The sequence below is a fragment of the Triturus cristatus genome, chromosome 6 (genome assembly GCF_964204655.1).
Source record: "Triturus cristatus chromosome 6, aTriCri1.1, whole genome shotgun sequence".
Lineage (NCBI taxonomy): Eukaryota > Metazoa > Chordata > Amphibia > Caudata > Salamandridae > Triturus > Triturus cristatus.
The window spans coordinates 453,683,901-453,710,098 of NC_140589.1; the positions used below are offsets into that span (position 1 = coordinate 453,683,901).

Here is a 26,198-nt window from a genome sequence, read left to right on the forward strand (position 1 = left end):
CGACCTACTTCTGGACCAGGAACGCGCTCGACGGCCTCTTTGGCCAAGAGGACCGTAACTTCCTCCCATAGAAAATTCAACTGATTCCCCCGACATACGGTGGTACTGCGGTGGCATGGCTGGAGGGGTCGTCTCGAAGGGGAGGGAGTAGCCACTTCGGACGATTTGCAGCACCCACCTGTCCGACGTGATGGAACGCCAGTGGAGCAGGTGATGGCGAACTCTGCCGCCCACTGGCGTGGAATGGGCCTGAAAGCTCGGACTAGGAGGGCTTTGAGGTGGATGCTGCCGGGGTGGATGTGGACTGACCGGCACGTTGTCCTCCAGTACCGCCTCGGCGGAATCCGCGACCGCGTGCAGGTTGGTTCTGCGGCCGGTGGCTAGGCGGATGTGAGGAGGCGCCCCTTCCCTGGCCACGAAAGGGACGAAAGGCGGAAGTTTGCGGCCGCGGGCCGAGAGACCCAAGGACTTGTCCGTAGCCCGGGAGTCCTTGAAGCGAGCCAGTGCACTATCCGCGTTCTCGCCAAAAAGGTGAGTGCCATCAAAGGGCCTATCCATGAGGGTACTCTGGACATCCCCCGAGAAAGACCTGGACCGTAGCCAGGCATCGCGACGGAGCGCCACCGTGGTTGAAATCACCCTACCCAGCGAGTCTGTGGTGTTTAGTCCACATCGTATGGCATGCCGTGCTGCATCTCGCCCGTCAGCAAGCGCCTGGGTGAGCCGTGACCGGGCCTCCTCCGGACACAGGGGCAGCACGTCCTCCACCGTATCCCACAGAGTGGGAATAACGGTCCAAGAGGCAAGCGGTATTCAAGGACCGCAGTCCCAAACTAAGGGAAGAGAACAGCTTCTTTCCGAACTGTTCCAGCCTCTTGGATTCCCGATCCGGAGGAGCGGACGGGAAGGAGGATTGGGAAGTCGAGGCCTGGATAACCAGACTCTCGGGCGTGGGGTGTTGGAACAGAAATCTGGGGTCGCCCGGAGCAGGGCGGTGGCGCCGGGCCATGTTCCGATCCACAGGAGGTACTGTGGAGGGCTTGGACCAGGTGCCCTGCAGAACGTCCACTAGTGCCTTATTGAACTGCAGCAGAGGCTCTGTGGAGCTTGCTGATGGTTGAAGCACTTCAGTGAGGATGTTAGTCCTCACGGTCACAGCAGGCAACTCCAGCCCAAGGGCTTCGGCCGCCTTGCGCAGCACCACTGAAAAAGCAGCACCTTCCTCCGAGGCCACAGTCGGAGGAGAGATGAAACCAATGTCCGGGGAGGTGACCAGACCACTGGCATCCCCCATTTCGTCTGCCCAGTCCTGTGAAAGTGCGGCCTGCCTGGCCATAGGGTCCTCAGACCCCTCCCAGTCGCCCCCGTCATCCGATTCCTGATAAACAGGGGGAGTAACCGGAGCTGGGCGGTAGATGAAATGCTCATCCATCGGCGTCGGATGCGGCGTCGAGCGGCACCGCACCGGCGCCGGGCCCGGACCGGGGCTGAACCGGGCAACGGCGTCGTCCGGAGACGGTGCCGAAGGTGGAACTGGTGTCAGCGCCGGCAGAGGAGGAGTCGTGAGGTCGACCGGCGCCGGCAGAGATCCAGGCCTGGATTCCTCGGGGTCCTGTGGCGTCGGGACCGAAGTCATCGGCGCCAGGGCCGGAGCCGCCGGCTCGCGAGGTCGTTCAGTCGACCCCGCGGGGCCCGAAGATTCGCCTGCAGGCGTCGACGGCTGAGCCAGGCCCCTCATGGCCGAGAGGAAGGCACTGATCTCCGCCGGAGTTGCATCAGTCCCAGGGACTGGCGGGTATAGGGACGGACGCGACTCCTGTGGCTCCAACGGAGCCGCGGGGGTGGGACCACCCTGACCCTCGACCGAGTTGCGCGACCGGCGAGGGGAGTCCGAAGTGCGGTGTCGCCTCTTGGACTTCTTTGAGCGCTTCGACTTACCCGAAGACTTCGAGCCCGACGAGCGATGATGGTGGCTGCGGCTCGAGAAGCTTACGGGACCGCTCCCGACTAGCCTTCGAGGTCAAGGCCTGACAGTCGAGGCACAACTCCGCATCGTGGTGGGCCCCCAGGCAGTAAAGGCACCGGTGATGGTGGTCCGTCACCGACATCAGTCGATGACAGGAGTCACAGGCCTTAAAACCAGGCATCCTACCGGCACCAGAGTCGAGTTGACAGAAGCCCAAAAAGAGTCAAAAATTTTAGTCAAAAAGTGACTAAGGGGTAAGCTCTTCCCGGATCGGCGCTGTCTGGCTCGGAAAAAAAGAAGAACTGACGTCAGCGCGCGTGGGCGGCGTCTAAGTACTCCGACGTCATTCCGGGGCACGATGCCAACGACGGACGCGGAGCCACAGACGACGCTTAGCGACGCGCAAGGGGTATTGCTGATGAAAAATCTTTCCGGATCCAGCCTGACGCCTGGGGATATTCTAAGGTGAGGAATCTAACTAACGTGTTTCTTTCAGATATGTTCGAGTCCCCACAGAGATAGCATGTGGTTATTGGGATGTTCAAACTCCCATAAAGATAGTGTGTGTTTATTATGAAGTTCAAGTAACCCCAGAGATAATGTGCAACTATAGTAGTGTTCAAGTCCCAACAGTGATAGTGTTTAAAAAATCTTCATGTCCTTACACAGATAACATGTAAAGGTAAGATTGTTCACGTTCAAACGGGGATTATAGGCATGTTAAACCCTGCAGATACATAGTGTGTGATTATAGGGATGTTCAAGTTTCAAAAAGATTGCATGTGAAGTAAATGTTCAGGTCCCCACACAGATAGTGTGTGATTATAGGACTGTTCAAGAACCCACACAGATTGTGTGTGAAAAGACTCTTATTCAAGTCCCCACAAAGATAGTGTGTGCATATATTGTTCAAATCTCCCCCCAACAATTGTTTGATTATTTACAGGCTCTAGTCCCCACACAGATAGCGTGTGGTTACAGGGACGCTCAACTCCAAGCAGTGATAGTGTGTGGTTACTGGGATGTTCAAGCTACCACAAAGATAGTGTGTGTTTATTAGGATGTTCAAGTCCCCACAAAGATAGTGTGCAAAGATAATAGTGCTCAAGGGCCTGATTTAGATTTCTGCAGACGGGTTACTTCATCACAACAGTGACAGATATCACGTCCGCTGAAATATGAATCCCATAGGATATTATGGGATTTATATTCCGGTGGACGGGATATCCATCACTGTTGTGACGGAGTAACCCGTCTGCCGAAATCTAAATCAGGCCCTAAGTCCCTATAGTGGTAGTGTTTAAATATAATCTTTAAATCTCCTCACAGATAATGTGTGAAGGTAATGATGTTCACATTTAAACAGGAATACTATCTGATTATAGGCATGTTCAAATCAGCATATACATAGTGTGTGATTATAGGGATGTTCAAGTTTTCCACAGATTGTGTGTGTTTATAAGTACGATCAAGACCTCAAAGAGATGGTGTGAGAAGGTAATGATGATCAAGTACCCACAAAGATAGTGCATGAAGATGATGTTCAAGTCTCCACAAAGATAATGGGTGTAGATACTGAGGTTTAAGTCCCCAAAGAAATGAAGCAATTACATGAAAGTTCAAGACCTCACAGCCATTGTGTGTGAAGGTAATCCTGTTCAAGTTGCCACAAAGATAGTGGTTGATGATCATGCTCAAGTTTCCACTGAAATGCTGTTCTAGTGTCACAGAGATACTGTGGTAATGATTCATAAGGGTAAAATTAAACTTTTGTTTAAGCTTACAAGTTTTTGCAATTCACAAAGGCATTTAACGAGCAGAGCCTTTAAACTCGTAGCAGAGACCCCGCACATAAAAAGATAAGGAGTTGTAAAGATACTTCTTGTAAAATTGCTTTGTGAATTGCAAAATTTCAAAAACTTACACAAAAGTGTAAGTTTACCTTTGTGAATCAGGACATGTGTGATTATGGGAATGTTCACGACCTCCAACAGATTATGTGTGAAGTTAATCATATTCAAGTCCCCACGAAGATAGTGTGTGAATATAATGGTCAAATCTCCCCACAGAGATAGTATGTGGTTACTGGGGTGTCCAAGCAGCCACAAAGATAGTGTGTGTTTATTATTATGTTCAAGTCCCCACAGAGTGTGCAACTATAATGGTCTTTAAGTCCCTACAGTGACAATGTTTAAAGATAATCTTCATGTCCTTACACAGATAGCATGTGAAGGTACAATAGTCACTTTCAAACATGCATTATAGGCACGTTTAACCCTGCACATACTTAGGGCCACATTAAGGTGTTGGTCGGAAATTACACCGTCCGACTACTTGACGGATTCGGTTCCGACTGACTCGTGGTTGGTGGTTCCGCCCGACCGATTACAATGCTTCCAAACACCACTCGGAAGGACTCCCATTGATTCCAATTGGAGCCTGTGTTCCGACCGACAACACAGGCTCCTATTGGGAAAATGGGTGTCTACGGAAAACCTTGCTCCCTGTTGTGGGCACCCCATGGTGCCTGCCACACTGCATGGTTTCACAGCGGGGTCCCTTGGATATCCCCTCGAGCCCAAACCGGAGGACTCAGCATGAAGTGGTCAGTTTCCAACAGCCTTTTCATGTCGGACAAACCGAGTTGGAAAGGCTGTTGGAATCCAACATCGTAATAGGTCAGGCAAAAATGCTAGCAGTTGAACTCTACGAATCAGTTCCGACTCACTCGGATTTTCCAAATGACAGTCGAAACTGATTCGGAATTCACCTTTCGACCGCAAGCAGCATAATCGGTTGGTCAGAATTGTTGCTGACTAAGTCGGGCAGATGGGTTCCTACACGGTCTAGGGGAATCCGACTGTCGGTCAGACGCTTTCTGACCGACATCATAATGAGGATTATAGGAATGTTCAAGTCTTAAAAAGATTATGTGTGAAGTAAATGATGTTCAGGTACCAACAGAGATAGTGTGTGATTACAGGAATGTTTAAGATCTCAAAGAGATTGTATGTGAAGGTAATCATGTTCGAGATGAGAGGACTGTTCAAGAGCTCACACAGATTGGGTGTGAAATTAAGGTTATTCAAGTCCCCACAAAGATAGTGTGTGAATATATTGTTCAAATCTCCCCATAAATAATGTGTGGTTACTAACATGTTCAAGTCCCCTGTCAGGATCCCTAACGTGAGTTCCAAGACGAAGCGCGTTCAAGAGGCGCTTCGGTGTGGAATAAGCTTCAATGGTCGAGTTGGTGGCATGCCCGCAATTCCAAGATGGCCGCTAAGGCGCTGGGGTCTGCGGTCTAGTTGTTAGGAAATTCAGAGAGACTGTGTTATGCGCGCACGCCTGAAGTATTGCGCACTTCACTAAGACATTCCCTCAGAGAAGTCAGGTTCCGCGAGTGTTCCCAGTTTGAAGTAAATTCTTTTAGAGTAGAAGTTTTTCTTGAGAGCAACCCTTGGTGAACCATTCTTAGACAAGAATCCAATACTTACCGAAGAAGAAAGGAAGACGCTTGGAATCCGAGAAGGTCGACTTACGGGAGTCGAGTACGGAGTCACCTCGTCTCTTCAGAAAACGAGTGAAGACTTCAGCCGCGCCCTGAAAAAGAACAAGTAGAAAGCTAAGTGAATTATAGGAAGAATTTACAGGCACATTAATGTCAAATAATGTTTAGTGATGAAGAACCGCTAATAATAATTAAAGACTTACTGTCGTGAGCAGCGATAAGAGTACAGAGTCCTGTAAGAGAAAAAAAGAACATTTATGAATATTGTGAAAAGGCCTAGAGAGATGAAAAGACAACAAACCGACTAAGAAAAGTAAACTAGAGAAGTAACGAGATAGACTCACCTGAGTAACCCAACACAGTGATAACCTGAGGAGAGAAAACACAGGAAGAGATTATCAAAAAAACAACAGCTTAGAATATAAAAGAAAAAGCAGAATAAAGAAAAAACTACGAGAGGAAAGAGAAAGCTACCACTAAATTAAAACTACTGGTAGGTTTTTAAAAAGAGAAAGAGTAGAAGCATAACACATAAAAGATTGAAAAGGTTGACTAATAGATACATGTTTTACAGATAAGTAGCAACAGCAATAACAAGAAAAGAAGAAGGCAGAGTCTGACAGGAAGAGCAGCACAGAGTTCAGGATTCTGGGTAGGTAGCGAACACAAGAGAAAAGAAAGGAAAAGGATACGATAGAGTAGAGAGGGAGAAATAATAAATTGTTGTGTGTTTAGTTACCTTTAGGAGTCTTCAGTAGCAGACCGAAAGCAGAAGAAGAATTCCAGATAGGAAACCAGAAGGTCCAGAACCAGTCTCTTCTTATCGTTTATTATTTTATCCACTTTCCCCCTTCCCCCTCACTAATCAGTTTGGCAGTCAGTCCTTAGCACACATCCTTTTTCTATCAAAAAAACAAGTTATTTAGTGTTTCCACAATGACAGTACAAATTTGTAGGTGAAGAAAATAGATTAGTCTCCTCTTATGGGTGGTTCTTTATTCATTAGGTGTCTTCCGTGCGATATACAACATCCAGCCGACACGTGTTTCGTCGCTACAGGGGAAAATTATTCCCGCGACTTTTTCAAGGCTATTCTTCGTTCGTTTGAGTATTCTTATTAAGTGGTGATAATTCCAAACCACCATTCCAAATCACAAACCAGTGACGGGCAGTATTCCGGCCCGATTTTCAGCCGAATAAGTACTGGAAATAGAATCTAATAGCACCTGACCACTGAACAACTACAGAGGAATACTGACGCCACCACTACTGAAACCATAGGTGGTTTGGAATTATCACCACTTAATAAGAATACTCAAACGAACGAAGAATAGCCTTGAAAAAGTCGCGGGAATAATTTTCCCCTGTAGCGACGAAACACGTGTCGGCTGGATGTTGTATATCGCACGGAAGACACCTAATGAATAAAGAACCACCCATAAGAGGAGACTAATCTATTTTCTTCACCTACAAATTTGTACTGTCATTGTGGAAACACTAAATAACTTGTTTTTTTGATAGAAAAAGGATGTGTGCTAAGGACTGACTGCCAAACTGTGTAGAGCCTTGGCTCTTTTTTCTGGGGAGTTGGGCGGTACTTCCCACCTTTTAGCACAGTCATATCACTTCAGCTAATTAGATAATTTATGCTTAATTTCCCTGTGGCGCCGTTACCTAAACCTGAAACCCCAGCTACAGTATTTTTACCCCTCACTAATCAGTTGGCGCCAAAGCATATCTTGGGGCCGAGTGGTTGGTAGGTGGAGTTGGGAAGCTAGCGACTTCTGTTCCTGTGCAAGACAACAGTAATCAGCGAGAAGCTGAAGGTGAGCTCTGACACCCCACAGAGATAGTGTGTAGTTATTGGGATGTTCAGCCACTCTTGAGAAGTCTTTCCAGGCTGGCTGCAAATCCACAAACAACACCTGTTGTGGATGATCACAGTTCAGTGGGCAGTCTAAGACTTTTCTTACTCAAACTACATGCTTAAAGAGTCCGGAAGGCATATCATGCTGAAGGAAGCAGTGTACCGGTTTTGAATTAACCCAGGATGTCTATGTGGGCATGCAATAACTTGATAAGTACAAGTTAGTGAATAAGCTGGAGCTAGCAAAGCTCAGAAACAGGGATGTCGTGTTGCTTCAGCAGCTACAGCGGGAGCTGTAGTTCTTTGTTTTCCTATTCTGTCTGCACCTGGGCATACAAAATGTCTTAAATAATGCAATAAAAGAATACTACCTCAATAAAAAAGCAAACAGGAGAAAAGAAGAACAAACAATGGGTAAAGAGCAAAGGGAAAGAAAGAAGGAATATTTAAAGGAAGGATGGGCGTATGAGTAGGTGGATGAATGAGTGGGTGAAAGGATGCATGGAATGAATGGATAGTTGGATGGACAGGTGAAAGGATGGCAGAGTAAGTGGATGGATGAGAGGGCATATTAATAGGTGGATGAACATGTGAAAGGATGGCAGAGGTAAGACATGGATGGATGGATGGCAAAGCGATGGATGGATGGATAGATAAATGGAAGGGTAGGTGAAAGAATGGCACAGTAAATAGGTGGATGGATGAGAGAGCGAGTGAATAGGTGGATGAACATGTGAAAAGATGGCAGAAGTAGGACATGGATGGCAGAGTAAAGCAATGGATAGATAGATGAATGTACAGGTGAAATGATGGCAGAGTAAAGGTATTGTTGGATGGATGAATGAATGAATTTGGGATAGGTGGATAGGTGGGTGAAAAGATGACAGATTAAAGTGATGGATGGATCGATGAGTGGATGAAATGAGTTAATATATGGCAGAGAGAATGAATGAGTGAATGGATGACAGAGTAGATGGATGGCTGAATGGATGGCAGTGGATGGATGGATGGATGATGGCTGGCTAGATGGATGGTTGAGTGGGTGATGAATGGCACACTGGATAGATGGATGATGATGGATGGCTAGATGGATGGCTGAGTGAGTAGATCAATGGTAGAGTGGATGGGTGGATGGCAGTGAGGATAAATGGAAGAGTGAATGGATGGAAAGTAGAGTGGATAATGGATGGATGGCAGAGTGCATGATGGATGGATGGCAGAATAGAGAGAGGGATGACAGTGGGTGGATGGATGAATGGATGAATGGATAGATGCAAGGCAGGGTGGATGGATGGCAAAGTGTATGGATGGAGGCCAGACTGGTTAGATGGATGGCTTGATGGATGTAATGGGGAAGAATGAATGACGGATGAAACAATGAATGACTGATACAATGTAAAGGTGAAATAGTGGATATCAACAGATAGGTGGAAGGGTGAAAGGATGCTTGGATGGAAGAGACAAGGGAGCTTTTCTAGGGCGGGTTGGGCTCACTTACTTGGTGCCATCAAAGCTTTATTTCAAAATCGGGGAGTATGCTCATTTTGTGGATATTCTCGTTCAGAAACATGGAGCTGTGGTGCCACCCTGTGATCTAGATAAACTAAACATGGGGCAGTGCTAAATAAACATTTTGTAATATTCCATTGCACTCCCTTGGAAAAACAGTAAAAATAGTACAGCACCATATTTTCAAAGAGTCGCATGCCAATGATGTCTGTTTTATGTGATTCTAAGCATTGCACGACAGTGCTAAGGCAAGCTAGTAGTGTCTTTTGTGAAATATATATATACAACGAAGCCCTCCAGTACAAACTTCAACACAATGTCAAGAGGCTAAGGGTAAGCTGTGTCAAGTGGATATTTTTGCAGAAATTACATGTGTGTCAGGAAATATCCTAGGCTTTTCCGTATACCCATTTTTTGCTCCTGGTTTCATTTGGTGTTATAACTTCATGCAAAGGCAGGACATATTAGTTAAGTAGATCTGGCTTTGTGTGAATTCCAGTTGTCTTTGAACTGTTCCCAACTGGATAGTGGGTTTGTGCACCACATTGCAGAGAATTTGGCGCTGCACTCACGTCGACGTTTGACACAAAAAGCATTTTCTGTGGCAAAGTTGATTGAATCCCCCTCTATGCCACACGAGTACATGATCAAAATGTGAGTAAATCATGGCTGTGTTTATATAATATACTGTCTACAGCTTTGCCACTAGCTTAGACTATTTCCATGCAAGGGTATGAGCTGTAGGTAATGTAGGGCAATTACATTCCAAAACAGACACACATCTACTGTTTTCTGCCCGCACCCATATCCATGTTATGGCTCTTTCTTCTTAGATGTATACCAATAATTTTCTAGGCTTACCCAAAATATTAAGTGTAGTGCCTCATTTTAAAAAGTATAGCCCTCCTGAAATGAATGAAAAGGAAATTTATAAAGCGCGAAACATTATCCAGAGGGTGTCAAGACGCTCCTTAAATTACAATTGCAGCAACATTCATGCTTCATTTACAATATATGTATGGTAGATAGGGGACGCGCTATCCGAAGAACTCACCTGACATTCTGCTTTCGTTGCCTGCCGTGAGGGGAACGGCCATCGCGGGGGTGAATTCAGCTGGCCAACAGTTCTGACGACGCCGTGAGGGGAACGGCCAGGACCACAACCCCCAGAAGCCTTGGTGCTGGGCGCATGCCGCTGACGACATCCGGCAGCGCCTAGCTCGGATAAAAGCCCCACAGGCGCTCCGCTGCGCGGGACGCGCTATCCGAAGAACTCACCTGACATTCTGCTTTCGTTGCCTACCGTGAGGGGAACGGCCATCGCGGGGGTGAATTCAGCTGGCCAACATTTCTGACGACGCAGTGAGGGGAACGGCCAGGACCACAACCCCCAGAAGCCTTGGTGCTGGGCGCATGCCGCTGACGACATCCAGCAGCGCCTAGCTCGGATAAAAGCCCCACAGGCGCTCCGCTGCGCGGGACACGCTATCCGAAGAACTCACCTGACATTCTGCTTTCGTTGCCTGCCGTGAGGGGAACGGCCATCGCGGGGGTGAATTCAGCTGGCCAACAGTTCTGACGACGCCGTGAGGGGAACGGCCAGGACCACAACCCCCTGAAGCCTTGGTGCTGGGCGCATGCCGCTGACGACATCCGGCAGCGCTTAGCTCGGATAAAAGCCCCACAGGCGCTCCGCTGTGCGGGACGCGCCCGGGCCCGTCCTTGCCCGTCATAGCCCGGAGTAGGCTGGGCTGGGCCACGCTATTTGGCTTGTATCTTCCCCTATAAGGGCCAGTGGAGTGGACTTACAAGAACTAAGGTACTGTTATTAGACTTGCTGGAATCCTTGGTCCACACCTCGAGTGTATGTGTATATAGGAAGTCTTGCTCATTGAAATAACTTTTTGAAATTGTTGACAATGAGTAAGGTTAAGGGTAATTTGGGTAATAGGGTGGCGGGTACCTTGGATGCTTTCTTAACTAGGGCCAATTCTGTATTGACCCAAGAGATACTGGACACTGAACGCAGACTTTCCCTAGATCTCCAAAGTTCTAGGAACAGGTTATCTGTAACACCGGAATTTCTCTCACTACCTGACACAGGTGTCAGTGAAGGTTCTCCCATTATTATATCAACTTCTCAGCCCCATGAGGAGATGATCATCCCATCTGTTGAGGAACCAACGGCTGTGGATAAAGGGATGATTACCAGTGGGAAACAGGGTAAAAACAAAACAGCCAAGGTTACAAATCCTAGAAAGAAGGGAAAAAGGGAATGTAAGCTAGTGGGTGCACAAGAAAGCGAGGCTGGGACACTAGTTATCGACCAAAATCCGGATACTACTGATACTGTTAATAGCACCAGGGTGAGACAGGAACCTAAGAGTGTTTTAGTTGAGGACCAGGTACATGAGCGCATTCTAGAAAAGCTCGAAATTTTACTAACAAAGCTATTGGATCCGATCCTAAAAAAGCTTACAAGTATAGAAGATAGACTAGCACTTATAGAGGGGAATAGCGGGCAGAAACCTGGCACCAGACTAGTCACTTCACAAAACAATACAGTAGAAATGTCGCTATGTGGCACTTCTAAGGCACATAACGAGGACTCACTAAAGAGTAGAGAGGCCCCGGCCAATATAGTCGTTCAGCCCATCCCATCAATTGAAATAACACCCACCCTGGGGCCACAGGATTCTAAAAAGCCCAAGAGTACTATTGATAGACCAATGATCAATCGGGAACGGAATTCTCCTGATCAATACCAACAGGAAATCCATTCGATTGATCTCCCATTGGAGTCCACATTTTATACTGTAATTCTGAGCAATGTCCCCCAATTGGAGGACGGGGTTACAGAGGACTTTGGTCAACTTAAAAATAAACTGAATCAATGGTTTACTAACAATTTATATAGGGGACAGGATGTTAATAGATTCATAATAATGGCACGTAGAACTAAATGGATTGGCAAAAGGACCAAATCTTATAATGGTGACTGTATTGTTGTGAATTTTGATAATCCATTTACTGCTGAGAAAATTTTACAGGAATTTCATAAGGGGTACCCGGGCTCTGGTTCTAATATAGTTATTCTGCCTCTTAGTTACTTTTACACCCAAGAACCATGGTTGTATAAAACTGAGAACAGCAGTAAAGATCATACACATCCAAGGGACACTACGAGACAGAACCCTCGTCACCGTCCACCTACTTGTTTTCATCCCCCGAGGAATGCGGCTACTCCTCTTCTTCCACCAGGTTTAGAACTAAGGAAAAGATATCTGCCATTAACAGATATAGATGAGTGCGACTGACTAACCTCTCAGGCATCAAGTGAAATAAGTACTCAAATTCCCATACAGGATCCCAGTAAAGATAGTGTAATGGTTAGCCCACTGACCCCTAGAAATAACTTTCTATCTTGGAACATTGCAGGGTTGGCTAGGAAAAGTAGCGATCCACGCTGGGTTGCGTTTGTCACCCAGTATACGATCATAAGTCTTCAGGAAACGTGGGACATGGATAATAACTATTACCTAGATAGTTATAAGGCCTTCTTTGTTCCGGCCTCCCCCTCGGCCAGTGGCAGGCCTAAGGGAGGTCTCGTAACATATGTCTCACTAGATATCAAATGCGACATGCGGTTGATCACTCACTCTCACCCTGGAATTTTAGCTATCACATTAAGGAAGGGGCATGTTGAATGGGGGATAATACATTTTTATAACTCCCCATCTGTTCTTGCAGAAGGAGGAAATATCAAGTCCTTGGCTACATTTATAAAAAAACATATGGCCAATAATCTGCATAGTTTGATAATTACAGGGGATTTTAACATCCACCCATGTGGTAACCCCTCTACCACTTGTGTAGCAAATTTAGGTTGCCCGTTGATATCTGGTTTTCACTTTGAACACACATTGCATGGAGAGGAACTTAATGATTTCCTGTGCGAATATGATATGGGGTCAGTCATGTCTTATATGAGCTCGTCCACACGGTTTCCAATCCCAACTTTGATAGGTAAAGGAAACGGTACTTTTATTGATTATATTTTCATTTCATCATCCTTAGCACCCCATTTAGGGGATTTTTCTATTTTAACCAATGAATTTAGCGACCATAATCCGCTGACGGTTTACCTTGGAGGTATACTGTCTGATCCCATCTGTATTAAACCAGCCACAGGATTTTTAAGACCTACAGATGGGAAAAGGAGGTTAAGGTGGACCCAAATATCTCCTAGCGTTTTTAATGAAAATGTAAAGACCCATTGTTTGGGAGAAATAGTCACCTGTACAACCGCCAGACCAAATGCAAAATGCGTCTTGGACGCCTTTTCCAATTTGACCGTGAAAATAACCGAACTATTGTTAACAAACTCAGGACATACTGTTAACCAGGGCCCCAAATGGTTTGACAATAAATGTTCAAAAGCGGCCAAACTACTAAAAGAAGCACTGGCAAAAAAAAAAACAGAGATTCGTTGGTAGTGCGTACCTTGAGAAGGTCGTATAGGGATGCTTTAGCCTACCATAAGGCTTCTTTAAAAGAAGAAGCCTGGGAAGAACTAGTAGACAGCAGCACCCTAAAAGATAGTGCTAGGTTTTGGAAAGTTGTCAACGGTCCTTTTTTTCAACAAGTGGGAGGGGATGGTTTGGTGGCTCACATCAGTGAAGGCGATTGGGTTCATCATTTTAAAGTAATGTTTGACAGCCCGGTCGAACTCAATACCAGTACAGTGAGCCGTGGAGATGTTCCAGCCATTACCTTTACTGAACTGGAGATTTTAGATGGAATCATGGGTCTAACAAGCAACAAAGCCCCGGGGCCTGATGGGATTCCACCAGATCTATTCAAGTCAGACCCCCAATTTTGGGCATCCATTCTTTGTCCGGTTTTTAATGCAGCTGCCACAGAAGGTTGTCTGAATAGCTGGGCACTGTCAACTATAGTGCCGGTATTCAAGAAAAGTAATAGAAACGACACTAGCTGTTATAGACCAATATCACTTATTGATTCGGTCGTGAAGGTAATGGGGAGGGCTATAGTAAATAGGCTGAAGGAATGGGCAGTTGATAATAAGATTTTAACAGACTGTCAGTATGGTTTTCATGCAGGGCGTTCTACCATCACACAGTGCCTCAACCTGTACCTCCTGCTTAACAAATATACTGTGGTATACTCTGGCTCAATTCACCTCGCCTTCATGTACCTCTCATCAGCTTTTGACTGTGTCAATAGGACAAAGCTTTGGCAGGCTATGGAGGTGAGAGGGGTAGATGCGGGGTTGATAAATTTCCTACGGGATTTACATTCTTCAACCCGAGCTAATGTTAGGTTTGGTAAAGATTTGAAAGTCACGAATGACTTTTCTATCAAGAAAGGCGTAAGGCAGGGATGCATCATGGCTCCGTTTTTATTTAATTTCTACATTAACGATCTTGAGAGGACCCTGTTAGAGACCGGTGCTGATTATCCGCGTATAGCTGGACGGGGTATTCCCGTTTTGCTATACGCGGACGATGCCGTACTATTAGCTAGAACTGAACTTGGGCTTCAGACTTTGTTAAATTCCTTTTATGGATTTATGACTAAGCTAGACTTAAAAATTAATAGTACAAAGTCTTACACTATGAGTTTGGGCAAACGCTCTAGTAGGACATTTTTATTTAAAACAGGGGTAGATTTAATCCCCAGCACTAAGGTGTTCTCTTATCTAGGAGTTTTATTCGATGACAAACTTAAGTGGGATGCCGTGATACACAAAAAAAGGGGGAGATGGCTCGGGCAAACGCTGCAATCTTCAATTTTGCTTCCAAAATAGGGAAGAAACCGACTGGGGCCATGCTTCAGGTCTATAGAGCAAAGAGCACTGCCATAGCAACCTACGGTAGCGAGTTGTGGGGACGTGGTGTGACAAAACAGTTACAGGTCGAGGAAAACAAGTTCTTAAAAAGACTTCTATGTGTTCCGCAAAGTGCTCCAAACTTGGTGGCTCATGAAGAACTGGGAGTACCTTACATAGCCGACCAGATAGCGATGAGCCCCATGATTGTTTGGCTACAGTGCTGGCTCAATTTGGAAATACCCTTGACACAAGATATACTTAGGGATTGCTTGGCTCTAGAGAACATGGCACGAATCCCTTGGTTTACCTACATCAAAAGGGGATTTGAATCAATTGGAAGGGGCTCTCTATTTACCAAGCCTGAAGAGATCCTGAAAAAGGATATCCCATTGGTTAAAACCCTTTTTCTGAACTATAGGATGCAAGAAAGGGAAGGGATTGAGCTTATCAAACCTAGTGTCCGGTCATATCTCACTTTAATAACCACCCCTACTGCTGAGCCTTACTTATTGTCTAATCTCACATCCCACGAACATTTTTTACTAACTAGGTTTAGATGTAACACATACCACCGTTTAGTGGCTAGACCTAAAGTGGGTTTTTTGGGACAGATGTTACCGGTATGTGGTTGTGATGGTCATTCACCAAAAAACTTAGAACATTTCATATTTTTTTTTGTAATTTTTATTCTGTTCCAAGGAAAACCTATCTGATTCCAATTTTAAAGAAAATGAACTTTACCCAAGTTAAACCTGCCATAATGTTTTTACAACTATTGCACACGGATTGTATATATTTTATTGTCCGTTTTTTAAAATCTATAATGAAATCAAGAGCGGATATGGACTGTTAAATTTGTCAAAGGAACTTGATTTTGTTCTCAAATTTGGGCTGTGTACTTCAATTTTATATGTATGCGACTTTTTATGAATTTATATACTAAATTCGAAATAAAGTATCTTTTGACTTGTATGGTAGATTCCTTGCTAAAGGTAGGCCTCCAAAACGTATAAACACTTTTAATAGTCTGCAGTTAAGTGAATCCCTCAATATCTGCTCCCAACTGCTGACCAATATGATCATAGACAGCATATTATGCCAAAGAAATATTTCACTTCTAAACAAGACATTTTTCACCCCCTAAATGTGATATACTTGTCCATTCTTTATGCACCCTATGTCTGCGGTGAAAGCCCTTCTTCTCTTGGGTGGAGTATGAGGCTCTCCAGGATTGAGTCATTTTATACAGAATAAGTGTATAGTCATAGTAAGGGCTTTGAGTAGCTAAAATAGTTCAGCTGTATACAACAATTATGTGTTCCAGTCATTTTGATATTGATGTATGTTATGCAGTGAGCAAATGTTTTTGATGAGTGAGGCCCTCTGTTTCGGATGCTTCATTCCCTGCCTAGTTGCTTTCAAGGTCTTATGTCAGGCACAGCCCATACTGCTTCTCTTTCCAAAGGAGTGCTCTTACCAGCAGGGCCCATCTCCCACTATGGGAGTGGAATGAACTTCTGGAGGTTCAGGTGCACCGGCCTATTCACTTGTTAATGGGAAATTTGTTATGTGCGAGGGTCATTACCTTGAAGCCCTGCATGATTTTCTCCTCAAGGCAGATGATAGTAACATTCCCAATTGAAGGAAAGAGGAAGGAATATGAACACACACGCCGTTCATCTTCTCAGTAGGTCCAGTACTGATGTGTCACAGGCTGCAGCTACCTCATGACAGATCTCAAGACCTGAGCAGTAGTCTAGATCATCCTCACCCATGGCTGTGGTTGCATTAGTAGACTTGACCCACACAAAAATTCTCATGGTGAAGCAACAGAAGCCACTTCTCACATACTTCTGTAAATGCCTCATTCCCACCAGTGCTGTGCTTGTGTCACTCCATTTTGAAGAACTTTACATGAGCACCAGTCAAGCCATGTACAATTTATTTAGGCACAGGGATATTAAGTGATTTGACCAGAATCACAGGATGTCAAGCCACCGTCAAGCATCAAGTTCCAAGTTTGCAGCTCTAGCATAATGCCACATCCTCACTACACTTCCGGCTTGAAGACCTTCTCACTCATAAGGCAGGTGGTTGAGCACAACCCATGCTACTGCAGTATTCTGTAGTTAAATTAGTGTGGTCTAGGAAGGCAAGCTATATTTAAATACACAGGAAGGGAAAATTGAAGTGGACACCAACATGAGGTGGCCCATTTTACAGCAGAACTTTGCACCTTAGCTGAAGCACTAAGTCCAAACTGTAATAAGTGTGGGTGCCTATCCACCTCCCCTGTTTTGGCTTTTAAAACATAGCTTCTACTTAGGGTTAACCAGAACCCTGTGTATCTGCAACTACTTCTCTAAGGTTGATATATATCAGAGTCTGCATTTTATAATTGAGTAAGGCCAAGAAGGCTCTGACAACTTCTTTATATAATGTGATCAGTAGTGGCAGCGTCAGTGATTTTTCTTTTCCCCACCCTCTCCGTTGATAGTGTTGACCCCTCACACGCCCCCACCCTCCTGCCAGCAATACAAATAAATGTCATGATGTGGTCTGTTTTGGCAGCTTCATAGTGCTTGTAATTTTTTTTATTTTTATTTCATCCATGCAGCAGAGCAGGCACGCTGCTGTACAACAGGGCAAAAAAACTCTGTCAAAGACAGTAGCTCTCTCGTAGGTGATACCTGTTGGCTTTGCCAATGCTTGTTATATGACTGTTCTTCTCCCATCTTTGGGAATGAAGCTGCTTTAATTTGTAAAGTATTGGGAACTGTTTGGAAATTAAGCTATTCAAAGGAATTAAATGTAATTTCATTTTATGGCAATATTTGAATATATTTTCTAAGAATGTCACTAATGTTCTAAGAACATGCTTTTTTCTGTTAAAATTAAACTTCCCCATGCTGCGGGCATGACATTACTGCAGTTCGGCGTCTGAGAGAGCGTAGCTGTTAGCACAGTGCAACTCTAGGCATTCACTCATCTAGCCATCACCTTAAGAACGTTTTCCAAAGTGCATAATAATATGTAATCAGATTTGCAAAAAACGATCAGATCAGTTTATATTGTATCATGTTTTAATGCACCATCATTATTTAATTGCAGATAAGGATCAAACTGCAATAGTGACGTAATCTGGGATTCAAAACATACCCAAATGGCTTTTAGCAATGTTTATAAGACCACTATCAATTTTTAAACTCAAATAGTTTAAATTCAAATTTTTGGTGTAAATAAAGTTTTACTTTATTACATGGGGAAAATGTAACTTTGCATGAAAAATATTTTTTAACACGGGGTTTTGCAGCTTTTCCTTTGAAATATCTGTGCATTCTGCTGCTAACTTGTGTTCCTGGTGAACAAAGTGTGTTTAAATGCAAAGTATGTTTAAGACTGCAGTACCACCTCCTGTCTACAGGGGCAGATCTGAGTAAAAGTATAAAAACACTTTTTGAAACACAGGTCCCCACAAGACCATTTTTAAAAAAGTTGTAAAAATTGACAGAGATGTTCCTGGAGCCATTTTTTTTTTTATCATTTAAAGGACATTGCCTTGTGGGGACCTGAACCGTAATCGAGTCCCCACAGCGTGAGTGTGTTATCACACCCAAGTCCCCACAAGGATAGCAAAACACACACACACACACACACACACACACACACACACACACACACACACACACACACACACACACACACACACACACACACACACACACACACACACACACACACACACACACACACACACACACACACACACACACACACACACACACACACACACACACACACACACACACACACACACACACACACACACACACACACACACACACACACACACACACACACACACACACACACACACACACACACACACACACACACACACACACACACACACACACACACACACACACACACACACACACACACACACACACACACACACACACACACACACACACACACACACACACACACACACACACACACACACACACACACACACACACACACACACACACACACACACACACACACACACACACACACACACACACACACACACACACACACACACACACACACACACACACACACACACACACACACCCCTATTCCTGCCACTTCGACAGACTACTTTCCCATTTCAGATTGAAATCCAGCCGGAATGGGGTGCAATTTATTGTTCACCTTGGTAAAGTTCTGCAGTTTGCCAGTTATCACTTTATTAACAAGTTGGACTGAAAATTTTAGCTGGCAAGTGCAACAATAATTAGAGGTTTGTCGTATTCAATACCTCATTCTTTACCAGTAGAATGAGGACATCTGTTTTCGATGTGTGAGAATAATCCTACTGCGAAAAGCATTAATCATATTGCAGAGATCTGGGTAGTTTTTTTCCCTTCAGGACATGAAATGTCAGTCGTCATTCCCTCAGCATATATTAACTGAGATGGCTTTAAACTCCATGGAAGAAGAATTAACCTGGTTTTCCTTATCCATTCTTTATATGAAACAGCACATTTCTTATAATTCATCATGTTTTCAATGGGTTTATCTGCAGACTTTATCTGAAGGACAAAATGGCTTTCTGCCCATATTATGAAGTAAAGACTAAAAAAGGATCTATTTATGTATTTGCTGTATGTAACCCAGTGTAATAACATTCAGAGGGTGATTATTAATCCATATCAGCCGGTTCCCTATTTTGTTGTGAAAACTCAATGTAAGAAGAATAAACCAGGTACGAAAAATAGATTACATTTTAATAAATAAAATGACAGCAAACCAACAAAAATCCAATCGGTAGAACCGGAGATATGAATTTTGAAAGTTTGAATAAATAAAACCAATAGCTCCAAAAAGAAGAAAGCAGCAGCTGTCATATCATTGCACGAGACTGGAATCACTCAAAAGTTAAGGCCGATGGAGCATGGGTTGGAGACCAGAACCAGTTTGGACCCGGTCCCTGAGTTACCTTTGTTTTTAGAAGCAAATCTGAGAAGGTAAAGGCCCCACTCTGGATCCGAAAACTGGGTCATCAATGATAGGGAGCCGTTGGACGAAGTATTGGTGAAGCAGCCAGGAAAGGCAGGAAAAGCTCAGAGGGGCAAATTTAAATATTTTCGCACCAGGGAGGAGGTAGTAGACTGCTGCTCAGTGCCTGGCCCAGTGAATATTTCTACTTTCGGACATAGACGTTTTACTGGAGCTCGGATTTCTTCAGTGGGGCAAGGCTGCAGCCAAAACGGGCTTCACAATGCCGTATATTATCATTGTAAATTCCCGCTGGACAGGATTTGCTGCTGCAGAGAAGGATGTAGCAAGAGCTGCGGCGGAGTCAACCCTACGAGCGATGCACCCTCAGTGGATCGGCTTGCTCATAGACCCTCTTCCCATGCCGGTTGCCAAAGCAGAAATTTGCTGAAAAGTTTATAAGTCCCAACTTTTTGGGTTGGGTAGAAGGAGTACACTTTAACATTAATCCCCATGCGTTGTAAGATGTTTTTTTTTATGGGAAAGCCAGCCTTGCCACACTGAAAAACGACTTTTAAAATTTTTCACTGCCAGGACATGTAAAAATGTGTGCTCACATTTAAATACAATGCACTGTGCCCTAGCAGCATTTAAGACCTACTTTAGGGGTCACATAAAAGTAGTAAAAAAAAAAATTCTAAGGTTTACACATGACAAAAGGTTTGGTTCACCAGGTCGAAATGTCAGTTCAAAACTACACAAATAGGGTGCAAGGCCTGTAGACCTGTTTTACAATACTACTTTAGTGGGTGGTAGAATGAGTGCTGCAGCACACTTGTAGCTTTTACTTTACAGGCCCTATTTACATGTAGTAAAATCTACTATGGACTTATTGGTAAATGAAATGTGCCAATTAGGTATGTGTTTATTTTATCATGTTTAAAAGGGAGAGCACAGTCACTTCCCCATGTTAGTTGAGCTAAAGTGCACCAAGTTCTATGGTTAACAAGAAATCTGTTAAGCAACAGAATTAAAAAAAACAAAAAAAAAACTGATGTGACCCTGCAGGAAGGGCAAATCTCCAACACTGTGGAAGCGGGAGAGAGGATAAACGGAGGAGGAATCGAGGACAATCAGTAGGAAAAAGGAAGGAACTGAAAACATGAGGAAATAGAAAGGGGTAGAAATCGACAAATGAAATAACGAGTGCGGACTCGAACTAAAAGGAGAGCTACAGACACTAAACTCACGTGCCACTTTTTTGTGTTGGCTAGACCCTTAAATACTAGTTCTACCCTTTCTGCTTTGGAAGTGTCTGAAACCGTGAAGTGAGTAAAACGTGACCAAAACCAACTTAGCGGTCTAGTGTTGGCAGTTTCACAGTTTACATTGCTCAGTTCGCCATACCAACCTCGGTCTGTCTTGCACCTCATCACAATCCTTTGTTGAGAGAGAATGCTGACACCGTCTGAACCCAGGACTTGTCTGTTGGTGGCTCCTTCTTTGCTCTTGTGTGAGCCCTACAGTGCATTTATCCTGGCAGCATCAAGACTGAGCACTCCTGTGGGTCACTCCTTTGTCTATCGTGCATAGCCTGGCTCGGTTTTACTTGTGTATGCCTGTGGGTACCTTCCCCACACTCTTATTGGAACTCGGATCATGTACAAAGACTGACTGCATGCAGTGCAGGCCTGTGGGTACCTCCATGCACTCATGTATGAACTCGAATCGTGTACAGTGACTGGCTACAAGCAGCGCAGGCCTGTGGGTACCTCCGTTGCACTCTTGTATGATCTCGGATCGTGTACAATGACTGGCTGCGTGCAGGGCAGGCTCGTGGGTACCTCCCTGCACTCATGTATGAACTCGAATCGGGTACAGTGACTGGCTGCGTGCAGCGCAGGCCTGTGGGTACCTCCCCGCACTCTTGTATGAACTCGGATCGTGTACAATGACTGGCTGCGTGCAGTGCGGGCCTGTGGGTACCTCCCCCGCACTCTTGTATGAACTTGGATCATGTACAGTGAGTGACTGGCTGCGTGCAGCGCAGGCCTGTGGGTTCCTCCCCGCACTCTTGTATGAACTCTGATCATGTCAAATGACTGCATGCAGCGCAGGCCTGTGGCCTCCCCTCCCCCCCACTCTTGTATGAACTCTGATCATGTACAATGTGTACAATGACCAGCTGCATACAGTGCAGGCCTGTGGGTACCTTCCCCGCACTCTTGTATGATCTAGGATCGTGTACAATGACTGGCTGCATGCAGCACAGGCCTGTGCCCCCTCCCCCCACTCTTGTATGAACTTGGATCATGTACAATGTGTACAATGACTGGCTGCATGCAGTGTAGGCCTGTAGGTACCTCTCCCGCACTCTGGTATGAACTTGTATTGTGTACAATGACTGGCTGCATGCAGCGCAGGCCTGTGGGTACCTCCGCCGCCCTCTTGTATGAACTCTGATCATGTCAAATGACTGCATGCAGCGCAGGCCTGTGGTCCCTCTCCTCCCCACTCTTGTATGAACTTGGATCATGTACAATGTGTACAATGACTGGCTGCATGCAGTGCAGGCCTGTGCCCCCTCCCCCCACTCTTGCATGAACTCGGATCATGTACAATGTGTACAATGACTGGCTGCATGCAGCGCAAGCCTGTGGGTACCTCCCCCGCACTCTTGTATGAACTCGGATCGTGTACAGTGACTAGCTGCATGCAGTGCAGGCCTGTGGGGAATAGCGCATGTTCTATGACTTTCTATTTTCAGTACACGTCTTGGGCAACACCTTTGCTGCTCATGGGTGGCTTCCAGGAAAAACAGTTCAGGAAGGTACAACTGTGAATTAATGTAAATTGTGTGCATCCCACATGGACACTCTGAAAGTAAACGCTCTTCTGAGCAAGCAGCCCAATCCCATGGTGAGGCATGCTACCCGTCCACAAAGGGACCTTGGCACCTTGTCCAGACTATGTAGCGTTGTACAAATGTGTTTAAAATCCAACAACAATGCCGCTAGCGTCATGTTTACATGTGGCAATAGTCCACCCTCACGCATCAGAATGCTGCCAATGCGATGGGAGAGGGGGGTGGGAAGGATACCGTGTGCCAGGAATGCTGGCGCTATATTCTGCGTTGTGTGCAGGAACATGCACTGCTCACTTTTAATCATATGCGCCTGTATGAGACGTCTTCCAGTTCTGCCCATTGCATCAACATGCCTCTATCCCTTAACTGTTTTATTCTCACCCGCAACTGGGGGTAGGGTGTTGTTTCTTTTAAGCTTTGTGCATACTAAGTGATTTAAATTTGCTGATCATCCGCCCTTATTTTTTTTTTAGATTAGTAATGAAGAAAAGGAGCTTTACAAGGACAAACTGATGCGATCATCTGTTGGATTAAGTATGACGAAAATCGAAGAACAAGAGTTTTACAAGGTATGTTCAAGCGTCGGCCTTTTCCCAATATTTGAATGCTGCTGTTGTGTGAGGCATGTTTGTGTGTGCTACTATTTTGAAACCTAGGTTTCCTAGCATGTTGTATTCTTCCATTCTTCATTGCTTTGATATAAGGCATGCATGGGCCTGTGATATATATCTGAAAGAAACACGTTAGTTAGATTCCTCACCTTAGAATATCCCCAGGCGTCAGACTGGATCCGGAAGATTTTTCGTCAGCAATACCCCTTGCGCGTCGCTAGGCGTCGTCTGCGGCTCCGCGTCCGTCGTCGGCGTCGTGCGCCGGGATGACGTCGTCGGAGTACTTAGACGCCGCCCTCGCGCGCTGACGTCAGTTCTTCTTTTTTCCGCGCCAGTAAGCGCAGATCCGGGAGAGCTACCCCTTTTAGTCTTTTTTGACTAAATCTTTTTTGATCATTTTTGATCCTTGTCTGTCGACATCTGGTGCCGGTAGGATGCCTGGGTTCAAGGCTTGCAAGGATTGTCATCGACTGATGTCGGTGACCGATCACCACCGCCGGTGCCTCTACTGCTTAGGCCCCGACCACGACGCGGAGTCGTGCAACGACTGCCAGGCCCTGACTTCGAAGGCTAGGCGGGAGCGGTCCCGCAAGCTTCTCGAGCTTCGCCACTCGGCTCCGCGTCGTGCGCGATCCCGGTCCAGGAGGAGGTCCAAGGATCGCTCGCGGAGCCCTAGCCGACGCCATCGATCGTCCGGCTCCAAGTCGTCGGGTAAGTCCAAACGCTCAAAGAAGTCCAAGAGGCGACACCGCTCTTCGGACTCCCCTCGCCGGTCGCGCGACTCGGCCGAGGGTCAGGGTGGTTCCACCCCCGCGGCTGCCGCAGGTGCCGCGTCCGCCCCCATACCTTCCGGTCCCTGGTACTGACGCGGCGCCGGCGGAGATCAGTGCCTTCCTCTCGGCCATGAGGAGCCTGGCCCCGCCGTCGACGCCCGCTGGCGCGCCTTCGGGCCCCGCGGACTCGACTGGGCGACCTTGCCTGCCGGCGGCTCCGGCCCCGGCGCCGTCGACGACTCCGGTCTCGACGCCGCAGGTCCCCGCGGGGCCCATGCCTGGGCCCCAGTCGACGCCGGTTGACCTAGTCACTCCTCCACCGGCGCCGACGCCTGAACCACCGACGCCGTCACCGGCGCCGCCGACGCCTTTGACGCCGACACCCCAGTTTAGCCCTCATCCGGACCCGGCGCCGGCGCGGCGTCGACCGACGCCGCATCCGACGCCGCTTGAGTCCTACCATCTCTACAGTCCGGTTCCGATCATTCCTCCTGTTTATCAGGAATCGGAAGAAGGGGGCGACTGGGAGGGGTTTGAGGACCCTCTGGCTGTTCAGTCACAGCTTTCTCAGGACTGGGCAGATGAACTGGGGGAGGCCAGTGGGCTGGACACCTCGCCAGACACTGGATTCACTTCTCCTCCGACCGTGGCTTCGGAGGAGGGTGCAGCATTTTCTGTGGTGCTGCGCAAGGCGGCCGAGGCCCTTGGGCTCGAGTTGCCTGCCGTGGCTGTGAGGACTAACATCCTCACTGAGGTGCTTCAAACCTCAGCAAGCTCCACTGAGCCTCTGCTGCCGTTCAACGAGGCCCTCACTGACGTTCTGCAGGGCACCTGGTCCAAGCCCTCCACAGTTCCTCCTGTGGATAGGAACGTTGCCAGGCGCCACCGCCCTGCTCCGGGCGACCCCAGTTTCCTGTCCCAACACCCCACCCCCGAGAGTCTGGTTATCCAGGCCTCTACCTCCCAATCCTCCTTCCCGACCGCTCCGCCGGACTGGGATTCCAAGAGACTCGAGCAGTTTGGCAAGAAACTGTTCTCGTCCCTTAGTTTGGGCCTGCGGTCCTTAAATACCGCCTGTCTCTTGGACCGTTATTCCCATTCCCTGTGGGATACGGTGGAGGACGTGCTGCCCCTGTGCCCGGAGGAGGTCCGGACGCGTCTTACCCAGGCTTTGGCCGATGGGAGGGATGCAGCACGGCACGCCATACGATGTGGGCTTGACACCACGGACTCGCTGGGTCGGGCGATTTCAACCACGGTGGCGCTCCGCCGCCACGCCTGGATGCGGTCCACGTCATTTTCCGGGGATGTCCAGACCACCCTCATGGACATGCCCTTTGATGGCACTCGCCTGTTTGGTGAGAAGGCGGACAGTGCGCTGAACCGCTTTAAGGACTCCCGGGCTACGGCCAAGTCCTTGGGCCTTTCGGCTCCGCGGGCGCACACCTCCGCTTTTCGCCCCTTTCGTGGCCAAGGAAGGGGCGCCTCCTCACGTCCGCAAAGCCACCAGCCGCAGAACCAACCTGCGCGCGGTGGCGGACGTGGCTTCCGCCGTGGCGGAAATGGAGGCCGACGTGGTCAGCCCACTTCCACCCCGGCAGCATCCGCCTCAAAGCCTTCCTAGTCCGAGCTTTCAGGCCCATACCACGCCAGTGGGCGGCAGAGTTCGCCATCACCTGCTCCACTGGCGGTCCATAACATCGGACAGGTGGGTGCTGCAAATCGTCCGAAGGGGCTACTCCCTCCCCTTCGAGACGACCCCTCCAGCCATGCCACCGCAGCACCACCGTATCTCGGGGGATCATTTGAATCTTCTCCGCGAGGAAGTTTCGGCTCTCTTGGCCAAGGGGGCCGTCGAGCGCGTTCCGAGCCCAGAAGTAGGTCGTGGTTGTTATTCCCACTACTTTCTGGTTCCCAAGAAGGGCAAAGGGGGCCTACGCCCTATCTTGGACCTCCGGAACGTCAATGCCTTCCTCCGAAAGGACAGGTTCAAGATGCTAACGTTGGCTCAGGTTTTAGCTGCCCTAGACCCTGGAGACTGGATGGTAGCGTTGGACTTGCAGGACGCATATTTTCATATCCCCGGCCCACCGGCGTTACCTGCGGTTCACGGTGGGCCAAGAGCACTTTCAGTTTACCGTGCTCCCCTTCGGCCTCACCAGTGCCCCTCGGGTGTTCACGAAAGTGTTGGCGGTGGTCGCAGCTCATCTGCGCAGATCAGGGGTTTCAGTCTTCCCCTATCTCGACGA

General features: G+C 47.0%; 1 protein-coding gene across 4 annotated transcripts in view; it reads left to right on the forward strand.

Annotated features, from left to right (window-relative positions):
• Positions 1–26,198, forward strand: part of PRIM2 (DNA primase subunit 2) — a 1,241,637-nt gene that overhangs the window by 358,587 nt on the left and 856,852 nt on the right. For all 4 annotated transcript variants that reach the window (XM_085610894.1, XM_085610892.1, XM_085610891.1 and 1 more), the window contains one exon: positions 23,039–23,134. In XM_085610894.1, coding sequence (XP_085467020.1) covers positions 23,039–23,134 — 96 coding nt within the window. The remainder of the gene's footprint in view (positions 1–23,038; positions 23,135–26,198) is intronic.